This window comes from Typha latifolia, chromosome 3, assembly GCF_019914945.1.
Source record: "Typha latifolia isolate L0001 chromosome 3, TyphaL0001v2, whole genome shotgun sequence".
Taxonomy (NCBI): domain Eukaryota; kingdom Viridiplantae; phylum Streptophyta; class Magnoliopsida; order Poales; family Typhaceae; genus Typha; species Typha latifolia.
The window spans coordinates 2,596,654-2,619,639 of NC_133088.1; the positions used below are offsets into that span (position 1 = coordinate 2,596,654).

The 22,986-nt window shown below is 38.4% G+C and overlaps 4 protein-coding genes across 5 annotated transcripts; 1 reads left to right on the forward strand and 3 right to left on the reverse strand.

Moving 5' to 3' along the window:
* The first annotated feature begins 1,829 nt into the window (after positions 1–1,829).
* LOC140783790 (bZIP transcription factor RISBZ2-like) lies at positions 1,830–6,959 on the forward strand. Its single transcript, XM_073130837.1, has 6 exons — positions 1,830–2,242; positions 2,984–3,074; positions 4,511–4,673; positions 5,407–5,482; positions 5,568–5,693; positions 6,252–6,959. Exons 1-6 carry the CDS (start codon positions 1,856–1,858, stop codon positions 6,666–6,668), a joined length of 1,260 nt encoding a protein of 419 aa, XP_072986938.1. The 5' UTR covers positions 1,830–1,855; the 3' UTR covers positions 6,669–6,959.
* A 1,161-nt stretch (positions 6,960–8,120) lies between these two features.
* On the reverse strand, positions 8,121–9,881 carry LOC140783789 (pentatricopeptide repeat-containing protein At2g42920, chloroplastic). The gene has a single exon (XM_073130836.1). The coding sequence runs from the start codon at positions 9,785–9,787 to the stop codon at positions 8,183–8,185; it is 1,605 nt and encodes a 534-aa protein (XP_072986937.1). The 5' UTR covers positions 9,788–9,881; the 3' UTR covers positions 8,121–8,182.
* A 1,650-nt stretch (positions 9,882–11,531) lies between these two features.
* Positions 11,532–13,354, reverse strand: LOC140783707 (uncharacterized). Of its 2 annotated transcripts, none has more exons than XM_073130686.1 (3): positions 12,678–13,354; positions 12,404–12,593; positions 11,532–12,323 (listed from the first exon to the last, which is right to left on the reverse strand). In XM_073130686.1, exons 1-3 carry the CDS (start codon positions 13,005–13,007, stop codon positions 11,848–11,850), a joined length of 996 nt encoding a protein of 331 aa, XP_072986787.1. In that variant the 5' UTR covers positions 13,008–13,354; the 3' UTR covers positions 11,532–11,847. The 2 variants fall into 2 exon arrangements, with proteins under 2 accessions (XP_072986787.1, XP_072986786.1); XM_073130685.1 differs by having other exon boundaries at positions 11,532–12,320; positions 12,678–13,185.
* Positions 13,355–16,321: 2,967 nt separating this feature from the next.
* On the reverse strand, positions 16,322–20,119 carry LOC140783687 (pyruvate kinase isozyme A, chloroplastic-like). Its single transcript, XM_073130652.1, has 6 exons — positions 19,526–20,119; positions 19,143–19,233; positions 18,821–19,014; positions 18,408–18,529; positions 17,273–17,751; positions 16,322–16,777 (listed from the first exon to the last, which is right to left on the reverse strand). The coding sequence occupies exons 1-6, from the start codon at positions 20,027–20,029 to the stop codon at positions 16,476–16,478; spliced, it is 1,692 nt and encodes a 563-aa protein (XP_072986753.1). The 5' UTR covers positions 20,030–20,119; the 3' UTR covers positions 16,322–16,475.
* Between the last annotated feature and the right edge of the window lie 2,867 nt (positions 20,120–22,986).

Sequence of the window (22,986 nt, forward strand, 5' to 3'; positions counted from 1 at the left end):
TTGATCCTTGCTTAAAATATCACGAGTAAATTAACTATAGATGTGAAATAACTAGAATACAATTACGATAAAACTACCTTTGATACATTTATTTGAAAATAGGAATCGATAAGATCTTTATTCGTGCTATTATATAATTGTTGGATTTCAAAAATATCCTTTTTATTTAATTTAAACGCTATCGATCGAAAACTACAGAAAATATACTTTCAACAATATTCGAATCAGATAAGATCTAAGATATGAAGAGCAAAAAGTGATGTCTAAATCTAAGAATTCTTCCTAAATTGTTTGGTTTCAAGCACTAGGTCAAAACCTTATGTCCACCTCTCCTTGTCGTAAGCTTTTCTTAGCTTGAATAATTACCTTTTTAGCTATAAGTTTTCGAGCTATACAATATAATATTTATTAGAAAAAAAATATATCCCAAGTGGATATGAACGAAGGAAAACTAAGCAGCCATGGCTGGAAAAATAAATATATCAACCTCATAGTAGTAATAATAATAATAATAATAATAATAATAATGATCTCATAAAATGGTGGCCATCAGAGAGATATCTTGGTGGGGCCCGGATCCTATGAAAACAACATTTTTATATGACATAAATGCCCTTGGATTCTTTGATTTGATGACATTTAGATCAATTTCTGATGATAAATAGGAAGAAGAAACTTTTAGGGGATTATGACCCTTACCATACTCTTACAAGCTAGAAAGATAATAACATTACAAGCTTAAGAATTTATATGATGGCTAATTGTTTTTAAGTATTAAGAGGAGGATCAAGTTGTGCTTACAATATTGTGGGTCTTAGATCTTGGGTCTTGACTCAAATGTCTTTTTCATTAGTTACGTGATTATTTTTTTGTTAAAAAAATATCATGTGATTGTCGTGTGATTAATTTTAGATATTCTATTTAGAAGAATAATGGTAAAATAATGGTAATTAGAGGGCTAAATTGAGTTATCCTAAACAATAAATGATGTAAGTTTATATAAAGTTGGGCAATAGTTAGAGTTTATGTAATAATTTTTTGGGTTAAATAGGATTTACCATTCTATACTTATGCCAAAAATTATTTTATTATTGTGAACTTCAAAGAGTATTATTACAAAAATAAGACTATTATTTTTCCTCAAATTCAACTGAGCATCACTGCAATTTTGGTTGTTTAGCAGTATTATCTTAAATATCTGTATGTATTGTCTAATAAACACGATACGAATCTTTTAGTTATTTTAGCGTCATTCAGTTTAATTTATAAAAAGGTAAATATTTCTTTTCATTATGAATAGTGATTGCATGGCCGATCATTGTGGGTACAATGGTAGATGCCCGAAACCAAGTTACTATTATTTCTTTCTCATCTCTCATGTTGAGTTTTTTAATTTTTAGCTACAAATTTTTTTTTAGTGAAAGTGCCGAAAAAAAACCCTATCCCTCTCTTTCTATTTTACATCCCCATAGGGCTTTCAGAACTTTTAAAATATATGGGAGTAAAATAATTTTAAGTATAAATACTTGGTGGTAAAATATATTTAACTCTAATATTTTTATAAACAAACTCTTTATATAGAAAGTATTAAGATAAAAGAAATGTATTTTAGGAGAATGATAAATATTTAAGTGCTAGTTATTTTTGGGTACGAATCAATTAATTTTAATGTTTTTATGATATATTTTCTTTTTTTTTACAAAAAGAACCGAATATGAAAAGAAATAACAATGAGAATAAAATGGAAGAAAGATAGGGGTGTTTGCGGAAAGAAACGTCGCCTACCCTCCTGGTCTCCTTTTCGTTTAATAATCCCTATAAATAGAGGACGAGAGAAAGAGAGGTAAAATTAAAAATGGAAAGAGTCTTCTCGGTCGACGAGCTCCCCGATTCGTTCTGGCCGCCGGCTGCAGGAGCCGGCGGAGGCGGTGGTGGAGGTGGCGGGCATGAGAGCTCGATGAATCGAAGTCCCTCCGAGTGGTTCTTCCAGAAGTTTCTCGAGGAGGTGGCCCCTCCCAACCCGAATCCGAACCCTAGTTCTCACCCCAGGGCAACCGATGGTTGTGCGAAGGAGGAGGGAAGAGGTGGAGATGACGAGGTGTTCGAGATCAAGGCGCCTGCCGCTGTGATCTCCGGCGGTGGCCACTCTCAGCCGTCGGATGCCGATGTTGACCCTGGTGAGTATGCGGCGATTCTGAAGCAAGAGCTCCATAGATACTGCGCAGCCGTCGCCAAGTCGAGGGTATAAAAATTTCGAATTTGAGATCTTATAACTCCACTAGCCTTGTTCATGGTTGACTTTTGGGTGTCATTGCATATGTTATGTGATGTGGAATCATTAATTGTTGATGTGCACTGCTTATAATATATACTTCTGTTGAACTTTTTATACTGTGTTTGATAAAAAGGATACTAATTACATTGATAGGCTAACCCATTGAAACGTAATTCAATAAGCTACTCAAAATTCAGTAATAAATCCTAGCCAATTAACGTGTTCAGATATTGGGTATTTCTTGGGATAGTTTTCAGTAAGGATTTAAGTGTCATTGGCAATTTGCATGCAAGGCCATTCTTTTGTGTTGAAGGTTTGATCTTGTTATCCATTCTGTAACGATGATTTTCATCTGTCTTCGGAAACCAATATTGTTACCAAGGGATACATCTGAATATTGCTTCTTTGGTTTCAGTTCGATCTGCATATAAGTACTTTCTAGTGATTTAGGTCGCCTTTTCTGTCTAAATATTGTGGGGAACTCTTCTACCTAGGAAGAATGGACACTTCAAATAGCATATGATGTCCATGTCCGACAAGTTCTCCATATAAGTACTTTCTAGTTATTAAGTCACCTTTTCTGTTTAAATATCCTGAGGAACTCCTCTAGACTCCTACTATCTGCTAGAACTGGATACCTCTCAGTAACAAATTTAGAAGAAAATTTGTGTTATGGCTCTATTTTAATTGTTCTTATTTTATTTGTAGGTTTCTAGTGCCCAACCCCATGAATCTTCTTCGTCAGCTGATGCCACCTCACATCTTCCAGATGCTTTGGGTTATCAAGCTTCTCTGGATGGTACTTATCTTTTGCAGTTTTATCTTTATGTTGGCTTCAGTTATACAGTTTTCAAAGTCATCTCATAATTGAAATCTGCACATAAGTTCTAAAGTGTCTTTAAAGTCTGTTGATCATGCCAACAAAGAAATAAATAGCGTTTCTTACTCAGGCGCCTGCAGTAGGCAGACCTTGTCAGGCCATCCAGGCATGTGACTCAGCACTTTCTTACGTTTCGGTACATAATGTGATGTTAGCTTCCAAACCAAGGATGCCTTCGATCTCCTAAGCAATGTTCATTTCCTTCTTCACATGTTTACTACCTATTCACCTTTGAAAAGAAAATCTTGTTTCCATTTTTTTTTTTGGGTGTGTACCCTGGTCTTTCACAATCTGTTTACAAAAACAACAGCAACAAGAAGCCACTGGTGCCAACTTCCAACAAATTGAGTTGTTATAGCGATCGTTTTGCTCTATTCAACTCTACTCAGAGTGCTTCTTTTAAGTGTCATGTCTTCTCTTATACTTCTTTGTGCAATCTATTCACAAAATCATGAAAGAAGTTAGAGGAAAAAGAATTCATAATTTATCAAGAAATAATTAAATGCTAAGTAACAGTACTGCTACTGAGGACATCACTTGGATAGTTGGATTCTGTTGTTTGTAAGTAGACAGCTGAAGCCTGAAGGAACCTATGGTGAACAATGATTTATGAAGCATATAGAGCTATATGTTGGCTATGTAATTTAGAGCTAGCTAGTCTGATAACTAGACAAAGCATGGTAATTATATAAGATAAGGGTATTCTTAGAAGCTATTGACTTATGGTTGACTGTTTAGGGGCTTATGAACCTTGACCCTCAAATGAATTAGCTGTTGTATGTAGAAAAGGCCTCTTTTCTTTATGTTATTTCTAAGGTGCTTAGGTGATAACTAGACATACTTAGAGTTGTATATGATTGAAAGCCTGACTGATGTTTTTTTGCTGGTCAATAGCTGTCAATAGATTGTATGGAATAAATTGATTGATCACCTACTGCACTGGCCATTGCCCTTGTTCCCAACAATGCAATTTTCCCTTTTCAGATTTCCTGCTTATTAAAGGATTTCAGAGTATATTCACTATCAAGTTTCTGAAGGCCAGTAGTAAAAACTATTTTGGTATTGTTATGCTGGTTAGTCTGAGAAAATTTTGTTCATGGCAGTCTCTTAATATCTCTGACGGTGACCGACAATGAAATGACTTTCTCAACTCCACTTTGCTCTATCTTTTTATAAGTGATCTACTTTATACAGCTGTATCCCTCCCTGTACTATGCTGCATGGATAATTATCACTTCCTATAATTTGCTGCATCTGGATAGATATCTGTCCTTTAGAACTTGAGATTTGATTAGAATGTTATTCTCTGGATTTTGTCATATAATGAGGAAATCTTTCTACTGCAAATAAGCCAGGTAATGGATCAAGTGGAGGACCAGCTCCAAGTGTCATGCAAAGTTCCAGTATATTTGGCAAGCCAGCTACTAGCTCTTCATCAAGGGAGCAATCAGTTTCAGATGATGATGATCTTGAAGGAGAAGAAAATACAGATCCTACTGATGTGAAGCGAGTGAGGAGGTAAACATGTTCCAGTATTCTAGTTTTTATTCCGTCTTGTTCTATACCCGGAAAGAAATTTCTTGGTCCACATAGCCTTCACTTTGTATTCAGCTTATAGTAAATGTACCTGACAGTCAAGAAAAAGAAAATCAGTAATGAGCTTGCCATCTTAATGTTTAATTGCTTGTTAGTTGTTTCTTTAAAATGATACTCGATATGAGAGTATCATTATATTTTGACTCCTTTGAAAATGCACATTCAGGATATTCTGTAGTTTAGTCTTTTAGATTGAAAGGGCAGTTTACATATTTGTAAGACCGAATACTATGAGGGTCAAGACATCTGTTAGACCCTTGGCTTTCTGTCTGCTGTAGTGCATCTATATCTATATCAAATTACATAGGATAGTGCCGATGCAGTTGTAATACTATTGATCCTACCCCTTGTTATTTTATTGGTTGCCACATAACCTGTTTATTTACTTTCTTTAAATGAAAATTAGAACTTAAATTTTTGGGTTTCGCTTGTCTGCTCGTCTTCCTTTTACACTGCTGCCATTGCATGGCCACCATGGCACAAGTCTGTTCTTTAAATATTTCGATGAATTTATTTCCAATTTCTTGTTTCTATGGAGCAAAAATTATGTATACATGGTAACCGTGCATTCAAATTTCTCAAATCTCAGCTGAACTAGTTCTTTTACACTTGTTGAGATCAATATTTTATCGATTTATTTATTTATTTTTGCCAGGATGCTCTCGAATCGAGAATCAGCGAGACGCTCAAGAAGAAGGAAGCAAGCTCATCTGAGTGATCTTGAGGCACAGGTCTAGATTCATAAATTATTGTTTTTGCAACTTGCGGGGAAATTATCACATTTATTTCCAGGTCTTATGGTCATTTTTTTTATAGGTTGCTCAATTACGAGTTGAGAATTCATCTTTATTAAAGCGTCTAAGTGACATAAACCAGAAGTACAGTGATGCTGCTGTTAACAATAGAATACTGCACGCAGATGTTGGGACTTGGAGAGCTAAGGTTTGTTGTCATCTGCACTAATGCATCTTGCATTATATGTCTTTGGCTTTGATTCCAAGGTTATGCATTCTCTCCTGTTTTTACATGTATACAGGCATAGCTATTACACATTGACATGCACTGTCTAGGATGTCACACATAAGGTGGTGTGAATGGTCTGGCAGATTTCACTGCTGATATTCGTGAAATTCACTGGAGTCTTTACACTCATCTTATGTGGCACATAATGTTGTGAAGATATATCATGCAACATTTGTGCTATTGTCAGCTACTGCAGATTAGGAATCTGACATTTTTGCTCCATTTTGTTATTTTTAAGCTGATTCCAGATACACTTGCTCTGTTTTATTATCTTTAAGCTCATTCCACATACACTAGCTTATTATACATATACGGTATTCTTTATTGGTTATAACAAACCAAATTGTTGGTTGTCCTGGTTGATACATGTTGCTAGCTGAATCACCAATCAAATATATTGTCAAAATATCTGCTGTTTTGAAGATACACCCAGTTCCTATACAAGTGAGGCGGCATGAGCTAATGTCTTTATTACAGGTGAGAGCGGCGGAGGAAACTGTCAAGAGAGTAACCGGTATTAGTCCTTTATGCTCTGCCATATCTGACATGTCAGCAATCAACATCCCCTTCTTGACAACTCCACCTGAAGCAACCTCTGATGCTGCCGTTCCCGTTCAAGATGATGCAAGCCACTTCTTCCAGGCCCCGCTGCATGATCATACTATCAATGCGAGCCTTCCCGGAAGAGCTTCAGCGGCTCTACCTGTGGATGAAGCTCACGACACTATGTCTAATGGAAAGATGGGAAGATCTGGTTCCATGCAACGGGTAGCCAGCCTGGAGCACCTCCAGAAGAGAATTTGTGAAGGACCAAGCCCATCTGGATCTATGCCATGGGATGCTGCTCCATGGGAAACTGATGACCGTGCCAATAAGAAACCAAATCAAGTATGAGGAAACTTGAGAAGTGCCTTAATGTTTATTTTGTGAACTCAAGTGTGCAGAGGATATTTATCTCAGGATTCTATATATGTTGTACTTTCTGCCTTGTTGGCAATACAATCAATACTATCGAAAACTAGGAAATTGTCTAGTTTGCACATAAGATGATAGCTGGAATACTATCGAAAACTAGGAAATTGTCTAGTTTTCTATCATATTTTTCAAGTGTATCCTTGTAGTACTGAAATTGGAATCTTAACGTTGCATTATTGTAATGCCAATCTCCAGCTAATTCCTTTTGTCTGTACCCCCATATATTTAACTCGTAGGCTGTCATTTGGATCATTTCCCATGTAAGATATAGTCTAAGAGGCGGACATCAATAGTAAAAGCACAACAAATGCCGGCCAAACTCAATGGTATATATTATATATATACACACACACAGTTCACTCCTCAATCAAACGGAGATACTATCTCTCCCTTTCTTTTTCCTTTTCTTTTCTTTTGTCTTAGATAGCTTCCTCAAATCTCCTCTATTCCATCATAGTCCTCATGTCCACTCTCATCTTACCATCATCATCTTCGAACTCCAAGCTATTCAGGGAGTAAATCAGCACCGTCAGCTTCTCCGACGTCCCCATACACCCTGACGTCGACTTCCATTTCATCCTCTCCTTCGCCATAGACTACACCACCACCGCAAGGTCACCGGCACACACCGACGGAGAATTCAACATCTTCTGGGACACAGATAGTCTAAAACCACCGCATGTTGTCTCCGTCGAGCAGAGTCACCGCAATGCCAAGGTGGCCCTTAGCCTTGGCGGCGACAGCTTAGGCCATGGCAAAGTTTACTTCCATCCTTCCTCTGTAGATTCCTGGGTTCGGAACACAGTCTCCTCGCTGACGAAAATTATAGATGAATATAATCTTGATGGAATTGACATAGATTATGAACGCTTCCTCGCCGGTCCTGACACCTTTGCAGACTGCGTCGGCCGGCTTTTAACGACTCTAAAGAGTAACAAGGTGATCTCATTCGCTTCGATAGCGCCTTTCGAAGACGATGAGGTCCAGAGCCATTATCTAGCTCTGTGGAAGAAATATGGGCATGTCATAGACTATATTAACATCACAACTTTGCCTCAATTCTTGGAGTATTTTGAGACTCAGAGCTCTAACTACTATGGAGGGAAAGTTTTGGTGAGTGTTAGCACCGATAAGGAGAGCAGTGGTGGATTGCTACCAGAGCATGGATTGTTCAATGCATGCAGTATTCTTAAGATGCAGGGGAAACTTCATGGTATCTTCATCTGGTCTGCAGACTACTCTAAAAGCAATGGCTTCAATTACGAGAATTTATCGCAGAATATGTCGGCCAGTATCTAATAATTATCCGTGCTTGTTAGTATTAATTTAATTATCTTCTCTTTTAGTAGAGAACTTTGACAAGCTAACAAATTTACTGACACAAAATTCTCTTATTGCAAGTAAATAAGAGAGCAATTCATCAACAATGCATGCTAAGCTCCTCTAATTTCCAAAGACAAAACATTCAACAATTCAAAAATCTCTTTGGATTCTGGATGCAAAACCCCACCACATACAAACTCATGTGTCAAACCATTCACCTCAATCATACTGCAACCTGGTTCCTTCCTAACCCCCTCCTCCTTCATCCTCACCCTTGTACTCATGGCATCCCTGAACTCGCCACCTTGCGCCAAGGTGTTCGACAAAATGACATACCCACCGCTGTCCCATGGATCCGACTCCAAGACCCCTCTTGCAGCTCTCTCACCAATCTCGACATTCCCATGCGTCCTACAAGAAGAGAGCAATGCTCCCCATATGACAGAGTCCGGCTTCATGGGCATTTTTGCAATCAAGCCCTCCGCCTCGGCGAGAAGCCCCGCTCGGCCTAGTGCATCAACCATGCAGCCATAGTGTTCGACCGTTGGTTCAATGTTGTAAACACTAGCCATCAATGAGAAATAGTGCCATGCTTCATCCACCAAACCAGAATGGCTGCAAGCCATTAAGATTCCAATAAAACTAACGTCGTCTGGCCTCACGCCGCAAGTTTGAAGCCTTGTAAACAGCCTAATTGCTTCTTTGCAATGCCCATGAGTTGCTAAGCCCAAAACCATAGAGTTCCATGACGACAATGCTCTTATTGGGGCACTCTCAAACACATGAAGAGCTTTATCTATGCTACCACATTTGCAGTACATGTCTATGATTGCTGTGGTTACAATGGGATTAAGTTCTATACTATTCTTCTCTATGTAAGCATGAATCCACTGTCCTTGATCCAGAGCTCCTAAACTAGCACATGCCCCTAGCAAGCTAACCAAGACATTGGCATTAGGCTTCACTCCTCCTCCTTGCATCTGATAGAAGAGATTCAAAGCCTCTTTGCACTTGCCATTCCTCACACACCCGCTAATCATAGTACTCCAAGTCACCACACTTCTCGACGGCATCAGCGCGAATAAATCTCTGCACTCATCAATCATGCCAGTTCTGGCTAGGCCCATCAGCATGGAATTACAAGCAACGACATCGAAGTTGGTTAGGCAATCAGAGGACAATCGGAGAGCTTCGGTCATACGACTGCAGCTCGCGTACATGTAGAGCATCGCATTGCGAATGTAGGGATCGGAGGCGAGGCCGAGCTTGAGCACCATGCCATGGAGCTGAGAGCCATGGTGTGCAAGGCCCAGGTGAGCGTACGAGGCAAAGAGGGAAGGGAAAGTGAGGTTCTGCGGTTGAGTAGGGGAATGGAGCATGGCAAGGAAGAGACGTATGGCTAAGTGAGGAGTTGAGCTATGTGAGAGGGCTCTAATGAGGGTGTTCCACATGAAGGCATTGGGGAGAGGGTGGTGGGAGAAGAGGAGCATGGCGTAGTTGAGGTCACCATAGGGAGAGGTGGCACAGAAGGATAGGACTCTGCTAATGGCTATGGTGTCGTTGGCTAGCCCAGTTTTGATGATGTGGGAGTGGAGCTGGTGGAGGTCTCTCATGGTGGTGCACTTGGTCTCAAGCATGGAAAGTGAGGGGTGGTCAATGATGAATTTGGAGATGGAGGTTGAAGAAGGAAGTGAGCAGGTGCATGGATGCAGCATGGATGCTCTCTGCTAATGGCTATGCTGTTGCCAGTGACCATTTGGATAAGAAGCGTACTCAAGGGTTGTGTGGTTACCAACTCCAGCATCAATGAAAGAAAACAAAGCTACAAATAGTTGGTCATTTTAACAACCAATTTTTTTTTAACAACTCTATAGAGTATTGGAAATATCTAACTGCAAATCTACTCATATAAAAATTAGTTATAAGAAAATTTGGGAGATACCCACATAGTTTATAGAATCTAAATGTACTAAAATAAGTTCAGATATATAACTGAGCGATAGTTTAGAGATGTAAATATATTTATCTTTATTTTATTGGATATTTAGGTGTTAATGTCGTGCAAAGTAGGAAAAAAAAACAAGTGAGAACTAAAAAAATAAGTCAATTATTTGAATATAAATAAATATTATTTTAAAAAAAAGTGCAAAATAAATACCCCCCACCAACAAGTCTAAAGTGGGGATTTAGTGCGAGCTAATCTTATCAAGTCAGTTCAAACACGTCACAAAACATATCAATCCGATAACTTTAATCATCTTCAAAAGTGAATATAAGATTACAAACTGCTCATAAGTCCCACTTCCAGGTCCAGAAAAGGGTCCATAGTGCTTTCATTTTCCAAACAAGTAGAAACCGAGTAAAGTTAAGAGACAGATGTGGCTCTCTCACAGCCCAATTAAAAGTACCCTTAGCTGCTGCTACTTTAGCCTCCTTTCCTTTTGCTTTCTTTCTTTTTCCTTTCTTTTTCTCTTGTTCTACTACTCTTGGTGAGATTTGAAGTACTGAAATAATCTGCCCATCTTTTCTTCTGGAAGTAGCTCGTTAGCGGACCTTTTCATGAGTGCGTAGGCTAAGTGGTAACCATCTATCTTTAGTTTGCTATGATTAGAATTAGAAAAGAGCTGGTGGAGAGTCAGTTCTTACTGCTGTTCTTACTAATACCACAAGGCCCCCCTCCCACTTAGGTTGAAGAATAAGAGTGATGACCATCTATTGTAGTATTATTTGGTAGCCAAATACTATAAGATTTAGTATAACTAACACCATAGTTAATATTTTCATAATTTTACCAACGCCATGAATACCGGGACTAAAGAGCTGAGACAAAGAGAGATAACTAACACCATTATAGCATTGGGAACCAACACAGAGTGTAAATTACAGTTTATGATTAAGTTTAATTTTATGTAGTTTTATGTATGCCACTTTTACCTTCTAAACTAAGATTGTTTAGATAGAAAATAATATTGATTAATTCTTTAAATTATAATATTATTGATTTGTGATTTAATCTAAAAATAATAACTTTAATTTAGATATATAATAAAATAAACATATGCCATGCATAACCACATAGAAGTAAATTAAATATAATGTCCCCAAATACATATAAAGAATATATATTAAGTTACATGTACCAAATACCCTGTCTCCTTTAATATTAATATTTAGAACCGTTGTTTTGGACTTAATTCGTAGAAAACACGAGGCAAAAGTGAGAGGGGAAAACTGTTCATGCCGTTGTCATGGACTTCAGCCTTGCACTGAGCCCGTGAGGGCTGTAACAACCGTCACCAACTAACAAATTAAAGCCACCAGTAATAAAATAATAATAATAATAAGAGTTCATTTGTATATAATTTGGATTATATCATTAAATACCCAATTGGCCCCCAAAAGAAAAAAAACTTATATCATGATCAAATAATACACATAATAATGTCACAAAGCAGGTAGTAAACAAGAATATGAAGGCAAACCTCTTCAATTTGTATCTCATACTCTTTAGCACAATATTAGTAAGCAGTAGATGGTGGTATCTCTAAAAAAAGATAAAAAAGAACACCACACTTGGTGATTTCAGGAGTGCTCTCTTACATAGATATATATATATATATATATATATCCACTCCTCAAAACCAACACCAGCACCAACACCAACACCAAAACCAAGCCTAATTAGTACTTACTTATTATTACCCTCCGTTTTCATATATATGTTTTTTTTTTTATAAAAGAGTCAAAATTTAATATCTTCCGAAGTCGGTTAGCATCAAAGCAAAGCAGTCAATCCGGCAACGACTTTACTCACCCTCGCAGTCTTCGGGTTCACATCCGGTGGCCGCCACGGCGACACCGTCACCGTTATCCTCTCCTCTTCATCCCCGACTCGCAACTCGAAATTGCCGTTGAAATTAACGGCGGAGATCACGTCCTGTGCGGGGATCTCGAGGCACGGCGCACCCCGCTGGAACGGGGAGAGCCACTTGGCCAGCATGTAGTCCGACTTCCTCCACGGTGGGAAGTGGAGGCCCTTCTTCTTCAAGCTCTGCCTCGCTGCTTCGGAGACCACGGCGACGATCTTGACGAGGCGATCGGCGGTGCCCACGAAGACGGACGGCAGGGATTGCAGCGCCGCGCGGTAGCTCTTGGTCGACCTCGCGATCTCGAACTCGGAACGGAAGTCGACCTCCACGAGGAGGCGGAGGTCTCCGTCCACGACCACGTCGATGTACTCGTGCTCGCCTGCTGTCCGATCAAAGATAAGCAGCTGTGTGCTCGAAAATGGAAGTAGAGGAGGAGGAGGAAGGGGGAAGAAAGAGGCATACCGGCGGGAAAAGAGGGAGCTTTCTCCCATTGGGACCTACAAATGGAGGCGTCGTAGTTGAGGGACTTTAGGCCCTCGGCGACGATGCGTCGAGATTCGCGTTTGGATTTGGAATTCTTGCTCTTCTCCAGAAGCTTCGACGCGTCAGCCAAGAGATTCCTCTCTGCGACGCTCGTGCATGGGACCAGACCCTACCGAAATCGCGTTTGGGGAATGAAATTTGACGAGAAATGGTAGTAAAAATTGCAACATTTTTTTTTGTGATCAGGGACTACCTTGAGGGCTTCCACAGCATCAACGGCGGAGAACGGCTGATCGCCTGATTCTTCGTCGGAGAAGTCATCGGAGTTAGCGTTGAAGCAGTTGCATCGGCTACGAGTCGGCTTCTCGGTGCTCTCCTCGATGAAGCTCAGCACCATGCGATCGAGGCACACCGAACTCGGCTCCACCTCGCCGTCGCCGACTCCAGAGAGCTTCTCCGTCGAAGAAATCCTTAGCACGCTAGGGAATTGTCGTTCCAAGAGCCGCTTAAGCCGAGACTTCCCAGAGTGCTTCGCCGGGTCGTTCCTGACCGTCGGTTTCGAATCCATCGGCTGGATCTTCATCTGGAAAGGCGTCCTCGTCGTCTCCTCCTCCTCCTCCTCCTCCACTACGACTTCATTTCGCGGACCACAAAGCCGTAGACCACAGCTAATTCCGCCATGGGTTCGGGAGAAGGGAGTTCGAACTAACGAGAAGCAGTCGAGGGAGAAAGGTGTGGTTTTAAAGAAAAGGCGTCGTGTCGTAAACGGGCGAGTAGGGCGTGGGGAGAGAGGATAAGGATCCGACAGTGGCTTCGCTACGTGGCGACGTCTCTAAACCCGACCCGCCATCTGGGACACGTGTCGCGCTAGTTCGCCTGTTGGGTTATTTCGTGAAGCACGACCAGGATGCCTGACCGTGGCAGTGCAGTAAATAAACAAGGAACCCATGGGCTATATAAAACGCAAGGGCAGTTATAGTCTGGGGCCCACCTCCGTCCCGTTCCAGCCCCGTCGTTTAGCGTCGGAGCACGATTAGAAAAAAAAAACCCGTGCTCCTCGAAAGTGACGGTGCGCCAAACCGTCAGGTGACACGTAAAAGCAACCCCGCACGCTTCAGCCGTCTGATCCTCTAAAGATCGGATCGGGACCGTCCGATTGGCTAAAGTAGAAAGAGGAAAGGGATTCGATTAAGACAGTACATTTTGGAAGATGGCATCGAGTGGGAATTATGCCTTCCGTGTACTGTAGGAAAACAAAGGGGAGGAGGAAAGGAAAATTTTTTTAAAAAAATTAAAAAAAAAAGAAGAAGAAGTTTTTGACCGGGACCCATCTACTGTTTCTGGTGGAAAATATTACCATTATTCTGATATAGTTTTTTAAATTATTTATATAATAATAATAAAAATCTACATAATTTCTTTTCGTGGTCAAAACTATAGTAGTTTGGTAGTAGAATGACAATAAATTTTACATCATACGCCCTAGTCTTGACGGTAACAAGGGATAACGAAAGTTTAAGGATATTATTTAGGAACTTCTTATTAATTGTTAAGAAAATTTAACTCTCTTAAATGGACCATAATGGGCCAACTCCTATATAATTATATTTCTAACCTCGACATAGCAATTGAGTCTGAAATATATTCAGAAATTAAAAAAATTAATTTACCCTAATTTGTAATTACTCTGGGAAATTCTTAGTTTGTTAGATAAGCATACTATCTTTTAAACAGACGAGATTAAGAGAAAGTAAAGGGGTTTCTCTTTTCAATTTGATGATATGTGTGACTGAGGTACAAAGGAGAAAAAAAAAAAAAAAGTAGAAAGAAGAATGTATCTTTGTAACTAGACTGAACAGAGTAAGTAAGAACTTAGTGGCTTAAATTCACTTTCTTGCACTCTGCCAATTCTCCCAGTTTTATTTGCAATTACCTACCATTCTTACTCTCTTTCAAGGAAAAGAAATTTAAGAGATGGTAAAGAAAAAAAAGAAAAAAGAATTCAAGATACATGCACTTTAGTAAAAGAGGTGTAGTTAAATTCAAAATCCTTTTAGACAAATTCTCTGTTGTACTAGCTTTAGAGAAAAAGAAAAAGTATAGGATATTTAGATTAGGTGATAAGATAAACTATGAGGAAAAGAATAATTATCAAGGCCAATTTGATTCCATGTGTTGTTCTTTATGCAGGCAAGAAAGAAATCCTTTTTTTTTTTTTTTGTTGGTAAAATAAACCTATGATTCTAACTATGAAAAGAGGGTCATTATTTGATTGAAAGAGCCTTATCCATCAAAAGATATGCCTTTGATACTACAACGCAAAATAATATTAAGTCATCACTCTGTACCTCAACTTGGACACTTAACCATCCGTGGAAAATGATGACATATTCTCTCTTATCTTGAATGAAGATAAGAATAGAGTAGAATAACAGAAGCATGGCAATAAATTATGTCTACCTTTAATTCGATCCAATTTTTTTATTAGTATTTATGTATTTTAAACCTAAATACTTAATAGGTGCCATGGAAATCAAATTCTAACTGTTAAATAAATTTTTCATCCAAAACTAATAATTTGAATAATCGAACTACTCCTAATATTATTGGCGGTAACCTAAAATCATATAAACTTGATGTCTGTATCCATATATAAATTATTAAATGACTAAACTACTCATATCATTATCATATTAGACTGTATTTTTGTGGAGATAATTAACTCTTTTTACATCTATATTAATGGTTGATTAACTATTGCAATTTGATCTAGACCACAAAAGGTTAAGTGGCTGAATTTAAAATGAACAAAGAAAACTTAAAGTCGAGCAAAATCACAGGTAATGAACTATAAATTATCCTTAAAATTATTAATTAACTTTAACCAATTAGGTATGAGTGTGGGGGAGTAAACTGTAAGTTATCCTTAAATCTTATGAAAACTTTTATCCAATGAGGTATGAGTGTCTACTTTCTTCTAGGCTGATCCTACTAACTCTGATAGATGAAAAGAGACAAATATGACCCACCCACTACTTTATCCTCTGTTTTCTTGCAGGAAAGCGATCCTTTTGTAACCTTCCATTGCAAACAAAAATGGAGTTAAAATCTATTAAAGAAAGAGAGGAGTAATTGTGAGGATCACAAGGGTTTGATGGAGAGGAAGTAAGCTTTAAGAGTGTTTCTTAGATATCATCATGGTGTGGCTTTAGCTTTTACTATCTCAAGTCAAGAAGAACTTTAAGACTTGTGAGTTTGCTAGGTCGGTGGTGTGTCATGAGGTGGTAAGAAGGGCAGTTAATTGTTTTAGTGTCAAAGGAGGTTAGGCTTCAGTTGTCGGTTATCTTTTTTTAATTTCTTGAAAGCTACTCTTCACGCAATTAGGGTGAAGATGGTTTTAGCCAATTGTTAATAATAGAGATTAACGTTAGGTTTGACAGTCATTATTGGACTGGTAGTTTATAAACCAATTATTTTAACTGGTGGTTGTATAATTTAACACCTAATCAGAAGTATATTTTGTAGTTGGTGAACATAGTTTCCTCTCCCATAGTTTTGCTCATCCTGTGATGTGGTTTTCATCCAAAACTAACGGTACAAAATACTGAAATCAATGGGTTTTATTGACAGCAAACAATTTCACCATAAATAGATCACCAAGTAATAAAAAGTCACGTTAGAAGTGTGGACTAAAGAGAGATCTAAGTTCTTAATTTTGAAATATTCCACGATAAACAGTGAAATGTCCTAAACAAACAACATTAAGCGATAGTATGCATAGACACAACTCAGAAGATGATATTTGCGACAAACTATACGAGACGAGTAAAGTGTCTAAGCATAGTTAACTGAAAGGAAGAGTTAAAACAAACATTGAAACATTTCAAAGCCAACATGGACAATATAAGATATGCATCATAGTAGTGCTTCTCTGGATGTAAAACAAATGGAGGTTTTAAGGCATACAAACAATCTCTAAACCGATAAAGTGCAATTAGGCTTCGATACCCTTGGAAGGGAAAATGATACAACATACAATAGGGAACTTCATTTATGGAACATTCATCACTTGAATTGACTGCAACATATCAGAAAGAGCAATGACCAGATCACCAGATTGAATCATTCCCCTGGCTTTCAGCAAAGCGAAGGTCCGATTGAGGTTACTCTCCATGTCGTCCGAGAAATTGAGGCGGAAGGGAATGAGACCCCATTGAAGGTTCAGCCGTCTCCTGACAGATGTTGATGTTGTGAATGCGAAAATTGGGCAGTCAGGACGGCATCGAGAAAGGAGAGAGGCCATGTGACCTGTCTTTGCGTATACAAATACTGCATCTACTCCCAAATCATTAGCTGAAAAGCAAAAACACAGAATCATTAACACTAAAGCAGAAGCTCGTATATAACTTCTGCACATGTACTTCCGTCATGCTCCTCATCTTTATTTCCTTGCTTTCCACATCTTCAATATCAACAACTAAATAATTATAATCATGAGGGAAATTTTCTTCTATTTATGCAATAAGGAGCAAATGGCCACTCCAAGGAAAAACTGAGAATTAGGATAAACCTTGCAATTGGCAAACTTTAATTGTATAAACCATAGACAACTAAATAAAAAATATTTAATCCAACAGAGATTGGAATTTGGAAATGAATGACAGGATACCACAGAAAGTTTAATCTGGCAAACATGTATGACTATATTTCTATGCAATCAAGTTGGAGTCAGTATTTCATGAGAACAAGATAGGTATTAATTTCCTAAAAAAAACTATAGTTCAGAATGTCACCATTATAGCTAAATAAAGAAGATAATCATGTGAGTCAATGCAATGCAACACTTACCCATTTTAGCAGCAGAATTACAAATCTCCTCCGAAATTTTGTCAGAGAAGGAGGAAGCAATATCTGGAAGTTCTGTTGCATCATAGCGCTTATCCTCTCTCCACCACCTTTCCGTTCTCAGGCTTACACTTCTGAGGACAGTAAGTGCCTTCTCTGGAAATTGGCCCATTGCTGATTCACCAGAAAGCATTAGAGCATCTGCACGCTGTCGAACGGCTTCAGCTACATCAGCAACTTCAGCTCTAGTAGGTGTAGGATACTCGATCATAGACTCGAGGAGCTGAGAAGCAACAATGACTGGCTTGTTGAGCTGTCTGCAGAGTTTAACTATTTTTTGCTGAGCAGAAGGGACTTGTTCCAGAGGAATTTGAGCACCCAGGTCTCCTCTAGCAACCATTGCTCCATCGGATGAACGAATTATCTCCTGGAGGTTCTTCAGAGAGTCAATGCTCTCAATCTTTGCAATCACTGAAATATCACTGTTCACGTATTTTGAATCATCAATGACACACATATAGCCGGTGAGGAAGCAGATTACGAGATAAAGCATGTACTATTCTCAAAATTCATAATCAAATTTACTACAGTAGTATAGTATCTAGAAATGGGAAAATATATAATTATGATACGAAACTAAGTTCCTTTCAGAAGTACAATTATGGTTAGCACCAAGACTAATATTAATATTAGCAACTTATAAGCAAGCTGTATAGTCAACTAGTCTACATCACCCATATTGGCCAGAATCACTCTTCTGTTTATGAAAGATTCTGAACTAAAAGCTCAGAAATGTTTGGCAGATAACAATTCATATGAAATGGTTATTGCGGTGTTCTGGTTGTTAACCTAAAAGTAGAAATTTCAAGGATTTGGCAATATTAAGTTTATGTGTGGAAATTAGTGACAAAATAATATCTTGACGGAACCTTATATATGCATTTATTTATCATGATTTAAAATTACAAAGGATGGAAAATTCTGCGGGAACCATTTTTTTATGATATCAGATATTGGCAAGGAAATAACACATAAGCCGTCAGATTATCTCCTTCTTTCCACCTTCCCCTAATCTATCCCCCTCACTTGAATTTTCAGATATAGATTGAAAAAACAAAGAAGACAGCTTCCTCCTTACCTATCACGACATCGTGCAGTTATGTAGCTTTTGAGATGCTTAATAACTTCTGCAGATTTCACAAATGAAACAGCAATAAAATCTACACCCTCAGCAATCCCAAAGTCTATGTCAAGCCAATCCTGCACCATTTAAAGCATGAAGCATTAGATGAAGATGTATTGGAATGTTCTGTCAGCTTATTGTCCTTTCTTTTAGAGCACTTGGGCTCTTTTGTCAACTTATTGAGAGATGCTTATATGTGCAAAGACTTGTCAGGCAAGACCACTTTTGTGGGATAGAGAATTTTGCAACCAACACAATTTCCCATACATATTCAAGATCTTGATGAAAAGTTGTATGCTCCACTAAAATATGATTGTCGATATTTTAACATGAAATATTAGTCAACCATTTCTCATATGCTCTCCTACCTTGGAAGAAATTGTAGGAAGCATTGCGTTATGCGCCCGCACCAGAATACCATCTCGCCAAAATGTAAGGTTAGCCCGTGGCAACAGCAAACCAGGATCGGTGCAGCGACACTTGACATCTGGGCCAATCTTCTTAATCACCTCAAATCTGACCATTCCTCCATCCACTAGAAGCTCATCCCCCGCTTTCACATCTGTGCTATACCCAAAATTCTTTTGCCATCAACAAGAATTACAAGATAACCTTAATGATTCTTCACAAAGCAAAAAGGGTAAACAATTCCTTCTACAAGAAGATTTAATGAGATTTTTAGGTCAGAACCTTCAGCAAAGCCATCATAATTCACTTGAATGGTGTGGTCCGGGAGGTTGGTGCTGAAAGCTCTGACACTGAATGTCCAAACCTCACCATCCTGCAAAAATTTAACATCAGCTATCTGATAGTGAATTTAGCTTGTACATGAAAATGCAAATTGTTAGTATCATGGACCAAGGATCATAATACATAGAAACTACTTCACAGGAGAAGATGACCATGTAATGGACAATTTGACCCTACTGAGTTGATCAATGATGGGCTTCAAATAATTGTAACCCAATGCATAGCACTGCATATAAATCACAATCTTGTACAATTGACAAGAAATTTGGTATCCTGTATACACATTGTCCCATTAAAACTAGAGCAAAGAATCAAACTTCTACCTCAGCCTTCGCAGAGGACGCGCCGCCGAGATCTCCCATGTGGATCTCACTTCCCTCAGTATCCATCATGACGGCGACGGCGAACCCCTTCTCGTCGTTGAGCCGCCGGACCCGCCGTATAACCTCCCGGTGCCACTCGCGCGTACCGTGACACATGTTGAGCCGCGCCACGTTCATCCCCCCGACGGCGAGCGCCTCCAGCTGCTCCGCCGCGCACGTCGACGGCCCGATCGTGCACACCAGCTTCGTACGCCGGGTGCTCCTGAACCCGTTCTCCTTCATCTCCGCCTCCGTCACCGAGTCCACGTCGATCGAAGACGACGATGACTGCGGAGGCGGGGGAGGGGGGATGGCGGACGCGGAGAGGGTGATCTGGCGGCGCTGGCGGCGGGGCTGGAAGGGGAGCGATTGGGTGGGAAGGAAAGGGTTGAGGGTAGGGCGGGAGGAGAGGTAGGAGAAGGACTGGGAGGAGGACGAGGAGAGGAGATGGAGGGATTGAGCCATTTTTTTTATTTTTGGGAGGGCTTCTCTGATCGTCGTCGGAGGGGTATCGTTTTTAGAATTTGAAGTAAGTCGAGCGGAGGTTACGAAGTAGGAGTGTTTTGGATGGGCTTCGAAATCGACGCCCTATTTAGAGAGGATCCTCTGCAGCATCAATTGTTGGAAATTGCTGCACTCAGATATAAATATAATTCATACAAGTGGCTATGAACTAATTAGAGGTGAAAAAACTGAAAACCGAACAGATACATAGTAAACTTAGTTATTATATCAATGAAAGGCATGACAAATATAAATTGAATATTGGATAATATATATATATATATATATAGTTTTTTTGAATCTTCAAAAACTTGTAATAGTACTATTTTTTAAATATAATTATAAACTATATAAAGAAAAGTATAAAAAGATAGCACGGGATCTAACAATTAATTCCTCTCTCTCAAACTAAGACTTAGTTCCACCTAACCTCTAATAGAGTTGTTAGATACTTTTTCTCATGACTAAGGAGATCATTGGTTTGACTCTAATCTCAAATAATATTATAAAAAAATTATTTAGTATTTTAGTGGCATAACTTAATAACTCGATTCGGTTGATAGCTCGGCAATATGATAACTTGAAGCAAATTTCGACGATGTTTTACTCAGAATAATTGTTTAAAGTTTAGTAAAATCTAAGTATCTCTATATTTAGAGAGGGTTAACTTTTTGTCCAGCTTATATATAGTTTTTTCCACTAATAAATAATTAAAAAAACTAAAATATAGTTCCCAAGCAAATGTGAATAGGGAATGTGCAAACAATGATTGAACGACTAAAGCATGACATACAGACTTATACTTGTCTATAATAGATAGCACCGTAGAAACAAAATTGAACTATCAAACCTAACCTAAGAGCATAGAAAAAATAATAATAATAATAAATTATGGAATATTTGTAGGTGCAAAAGGCAATCATGCAACTTCATTGCGACATGATAATTAAAGACACATCTTGCTAAACCTAAAACTACGAGAGATTCACTGATCAATGCTATGTGCTATGTCGATGAAAGCTCTTACAGTAATTGACAATAAGCAAAATAAATAAAGCCACAGAGGCCATTTGGAGGTGATCAATTAAGGAGAGAGAAACACATACATTATAATATTGCTCCGCAACACTTGCTTGAAGTGAAAATAGCCTAAAAAATCTTAGCCAAACCCATTGCCTAACACTCACTCTAACTCCCATCTAATCACCTCATCCACCGCCACCTAACTTTGCTTTTAACAGTCGACCATAACGACCCGTGGAAGGCGGCTTAGACAGCCTTCCTGTAACAACCCAAACCAAAAAAAAGAAAAAAAATTAATTTTGGGCACCACGTGGCCGGCCACAGTTCTTACGTTGTGGGGGCCCGTTGCCGCCGCCGCAACCCCTCCTCCACCGCCTTCCCTCTCTCTTTAAATCTCTCTCTCTCTCTCTCTCTCTCTCTCTCACTTTATTCTCTCTCGCACTCTTTCCTCTCCTCGTTGTCGACGTCGGCCCGTCACCACCTTCTCAAAGCCGCCGTCGCCGATGAGATCCCTCATTCCCCCTCTCTTTCCTTCTCTCCCTCTCCCTCTCTTGCCCGAGCTCGGGCTCGTCGGAGCCGAGCCGCCGGCGAGAGGCCGGCCGCTGGCTGAACAGCAGCGGCCAGTGCCCTCCCCGCCGGCCCGGGTCCGCAACCTCCTCCCTCACCTTCTCTCTCTCTTTCTTCTCTTTTTCTTCTTCTCTTCTTTTTCTTTCTTTCTTTTTTTTTCTCCTCCTTTTTTCACAGTGCTGGGCCGAGCCCATGGTAGATTTAATTAATTAATTAATGTATTTATATTATTTATTTAGGTATTTTTCTTCTTAATTAATGCAAATAGATTATTTAGACATTAACTATTTTAATAATATTATATATTCTTCAATATAATTTAATTAATGATAATTTTTATAATTAATGATTAATTAGGTATAAATATAGGTAATACTTTTATTTATTTATTTATATATCTATTAGATTAATAGATAGATTTGTAAATTATAATTATTAGATTTATATTCTAATACCCTTATCATATATATTTTAAGTATTTCTATTAATTTTATGATTATTCTGCAACAAATAAAATACTAAGCTTATTTAATTATTTATTTATTATTTTATCGAGTAAAGACTGCATTGTCCCTAATTAATCAAGATAGTGTATGAAGTATAAAATTAATTATAATTAGACCTTGTCTATACTTATTTAGCCTTTTATTTTATTTTATTTTATAATTATATATTTATAAATATTCTCATATAAAAGGAAACATACCTCTTCTCCTTATATTATAACTAACATTTTATAATAATAATATAATTATAGTATTTAAATGGTATCTATATTATAGACCTAGTTATGCAATCAAAAATAAAGAAAAGTGATTCTAGACCTAATAAACATTTATATTCTTGAATTAAATCTAATTAGATAAACGGCTAACATCATACTACCTAAATATTTTCATATCCCAAACCCTCTTATGTGAGACCCTGTGGACCCTGACCTAAATATTTTCATATCCTGAATCCCTTTATATGAGACCTTGTGGACCCTAACGATGAGTTGATGTTTGACTGACGGACGTGAGAGATACGCGGTTTGTATCTTCTGATCAGACAGTGAGTAGTCTTATCCCATAGACGTCTTTCTCAAATTAGAATATATTATATAAAAATTTTATATACACGCATGTTTTGGCCTCCAGCATGATTATATGACTTTATATAAAGATGATTTCAGTTAAGCATATTTTTATCATGCATTTGATTATGCTGATATGAGATATGAGTACATTGGTGATATATAGAGATGATTATACTGTTATAGTTTTATGTCAGCAGGATCTTTATCATGAATATGCATGTGATAGACTAGCAAAAATATACATGTGTTA

Coding starts and splice junctions, on each gene's coding strand:
- LOC140783789 (XM_073130836.1), bottom strand. CDS start 9,787: ATGCTGCATCCATGCACCTGCTCACTTCCTTCTTCAACCTCCATCTCC.
- LOC140783707 (XM_073130686.1), bottom strand. CDS start 13,007: ATGAAGATCCAGCCGATGGATTCGAAACCGACGGTCAGGAACGACCCG. Junction 12,594..12,677: donor ATGCTGTGGAAGCCCTCAAG/GTAGTCCCTGAT, acceptor CGATTTCGGTAG/GGTCTGGTCCCATGCACGAG. Junction 12,324..12,403: donor AGCTCCCTCTTTTCCCGCCG/GTATGCCTCTTT, acceptor TTGATCGGACAG/CAGGCGAGCACGAGTACATC.
- LOC140783790 (XM_073130837.1), top strand. CDS start 1,856: ATGGAAAGAGTCTTCTCGGTCGACGAGCTCCCCGATTCGTTCTGGCCG. Junction 5,483..5,567: donor TGAGTGATCTTGAGGCACAG/GTCTAGATTCAT, acceptor TTTTTTTTATAG/GTTGCTCAATTACGAGTTGA. Junction 5,694..6,251: donor TTGGGACTTGGAGAGCTAAG/GTTTGTTGTCAT, acceptor TCTTTATTACAG/GTGAGAGCGGCGGAGGAAAC.
- LOC140783687 (XM_073130652.1), bottom strand. CDS start 20,029: ATGGCTCAATCCCTCCATCTCCTCTCCTCGTCCTCCTCCCAGTCCTTC. Junction 18,530..18,820: donor TTCCTACAATTTCTTCCAAG/GTAGGAGAGCAT, acceptor TAAATGGTGCAG/GATTGGCTTGACATAGACTT. Junction 17,752..18,407: donor ACTGCACGATGTCGTGATAG/GTAAGGAGGAAG, acceptor ATACGTGAACAG/TGATATTTCAGTGATTGCAA.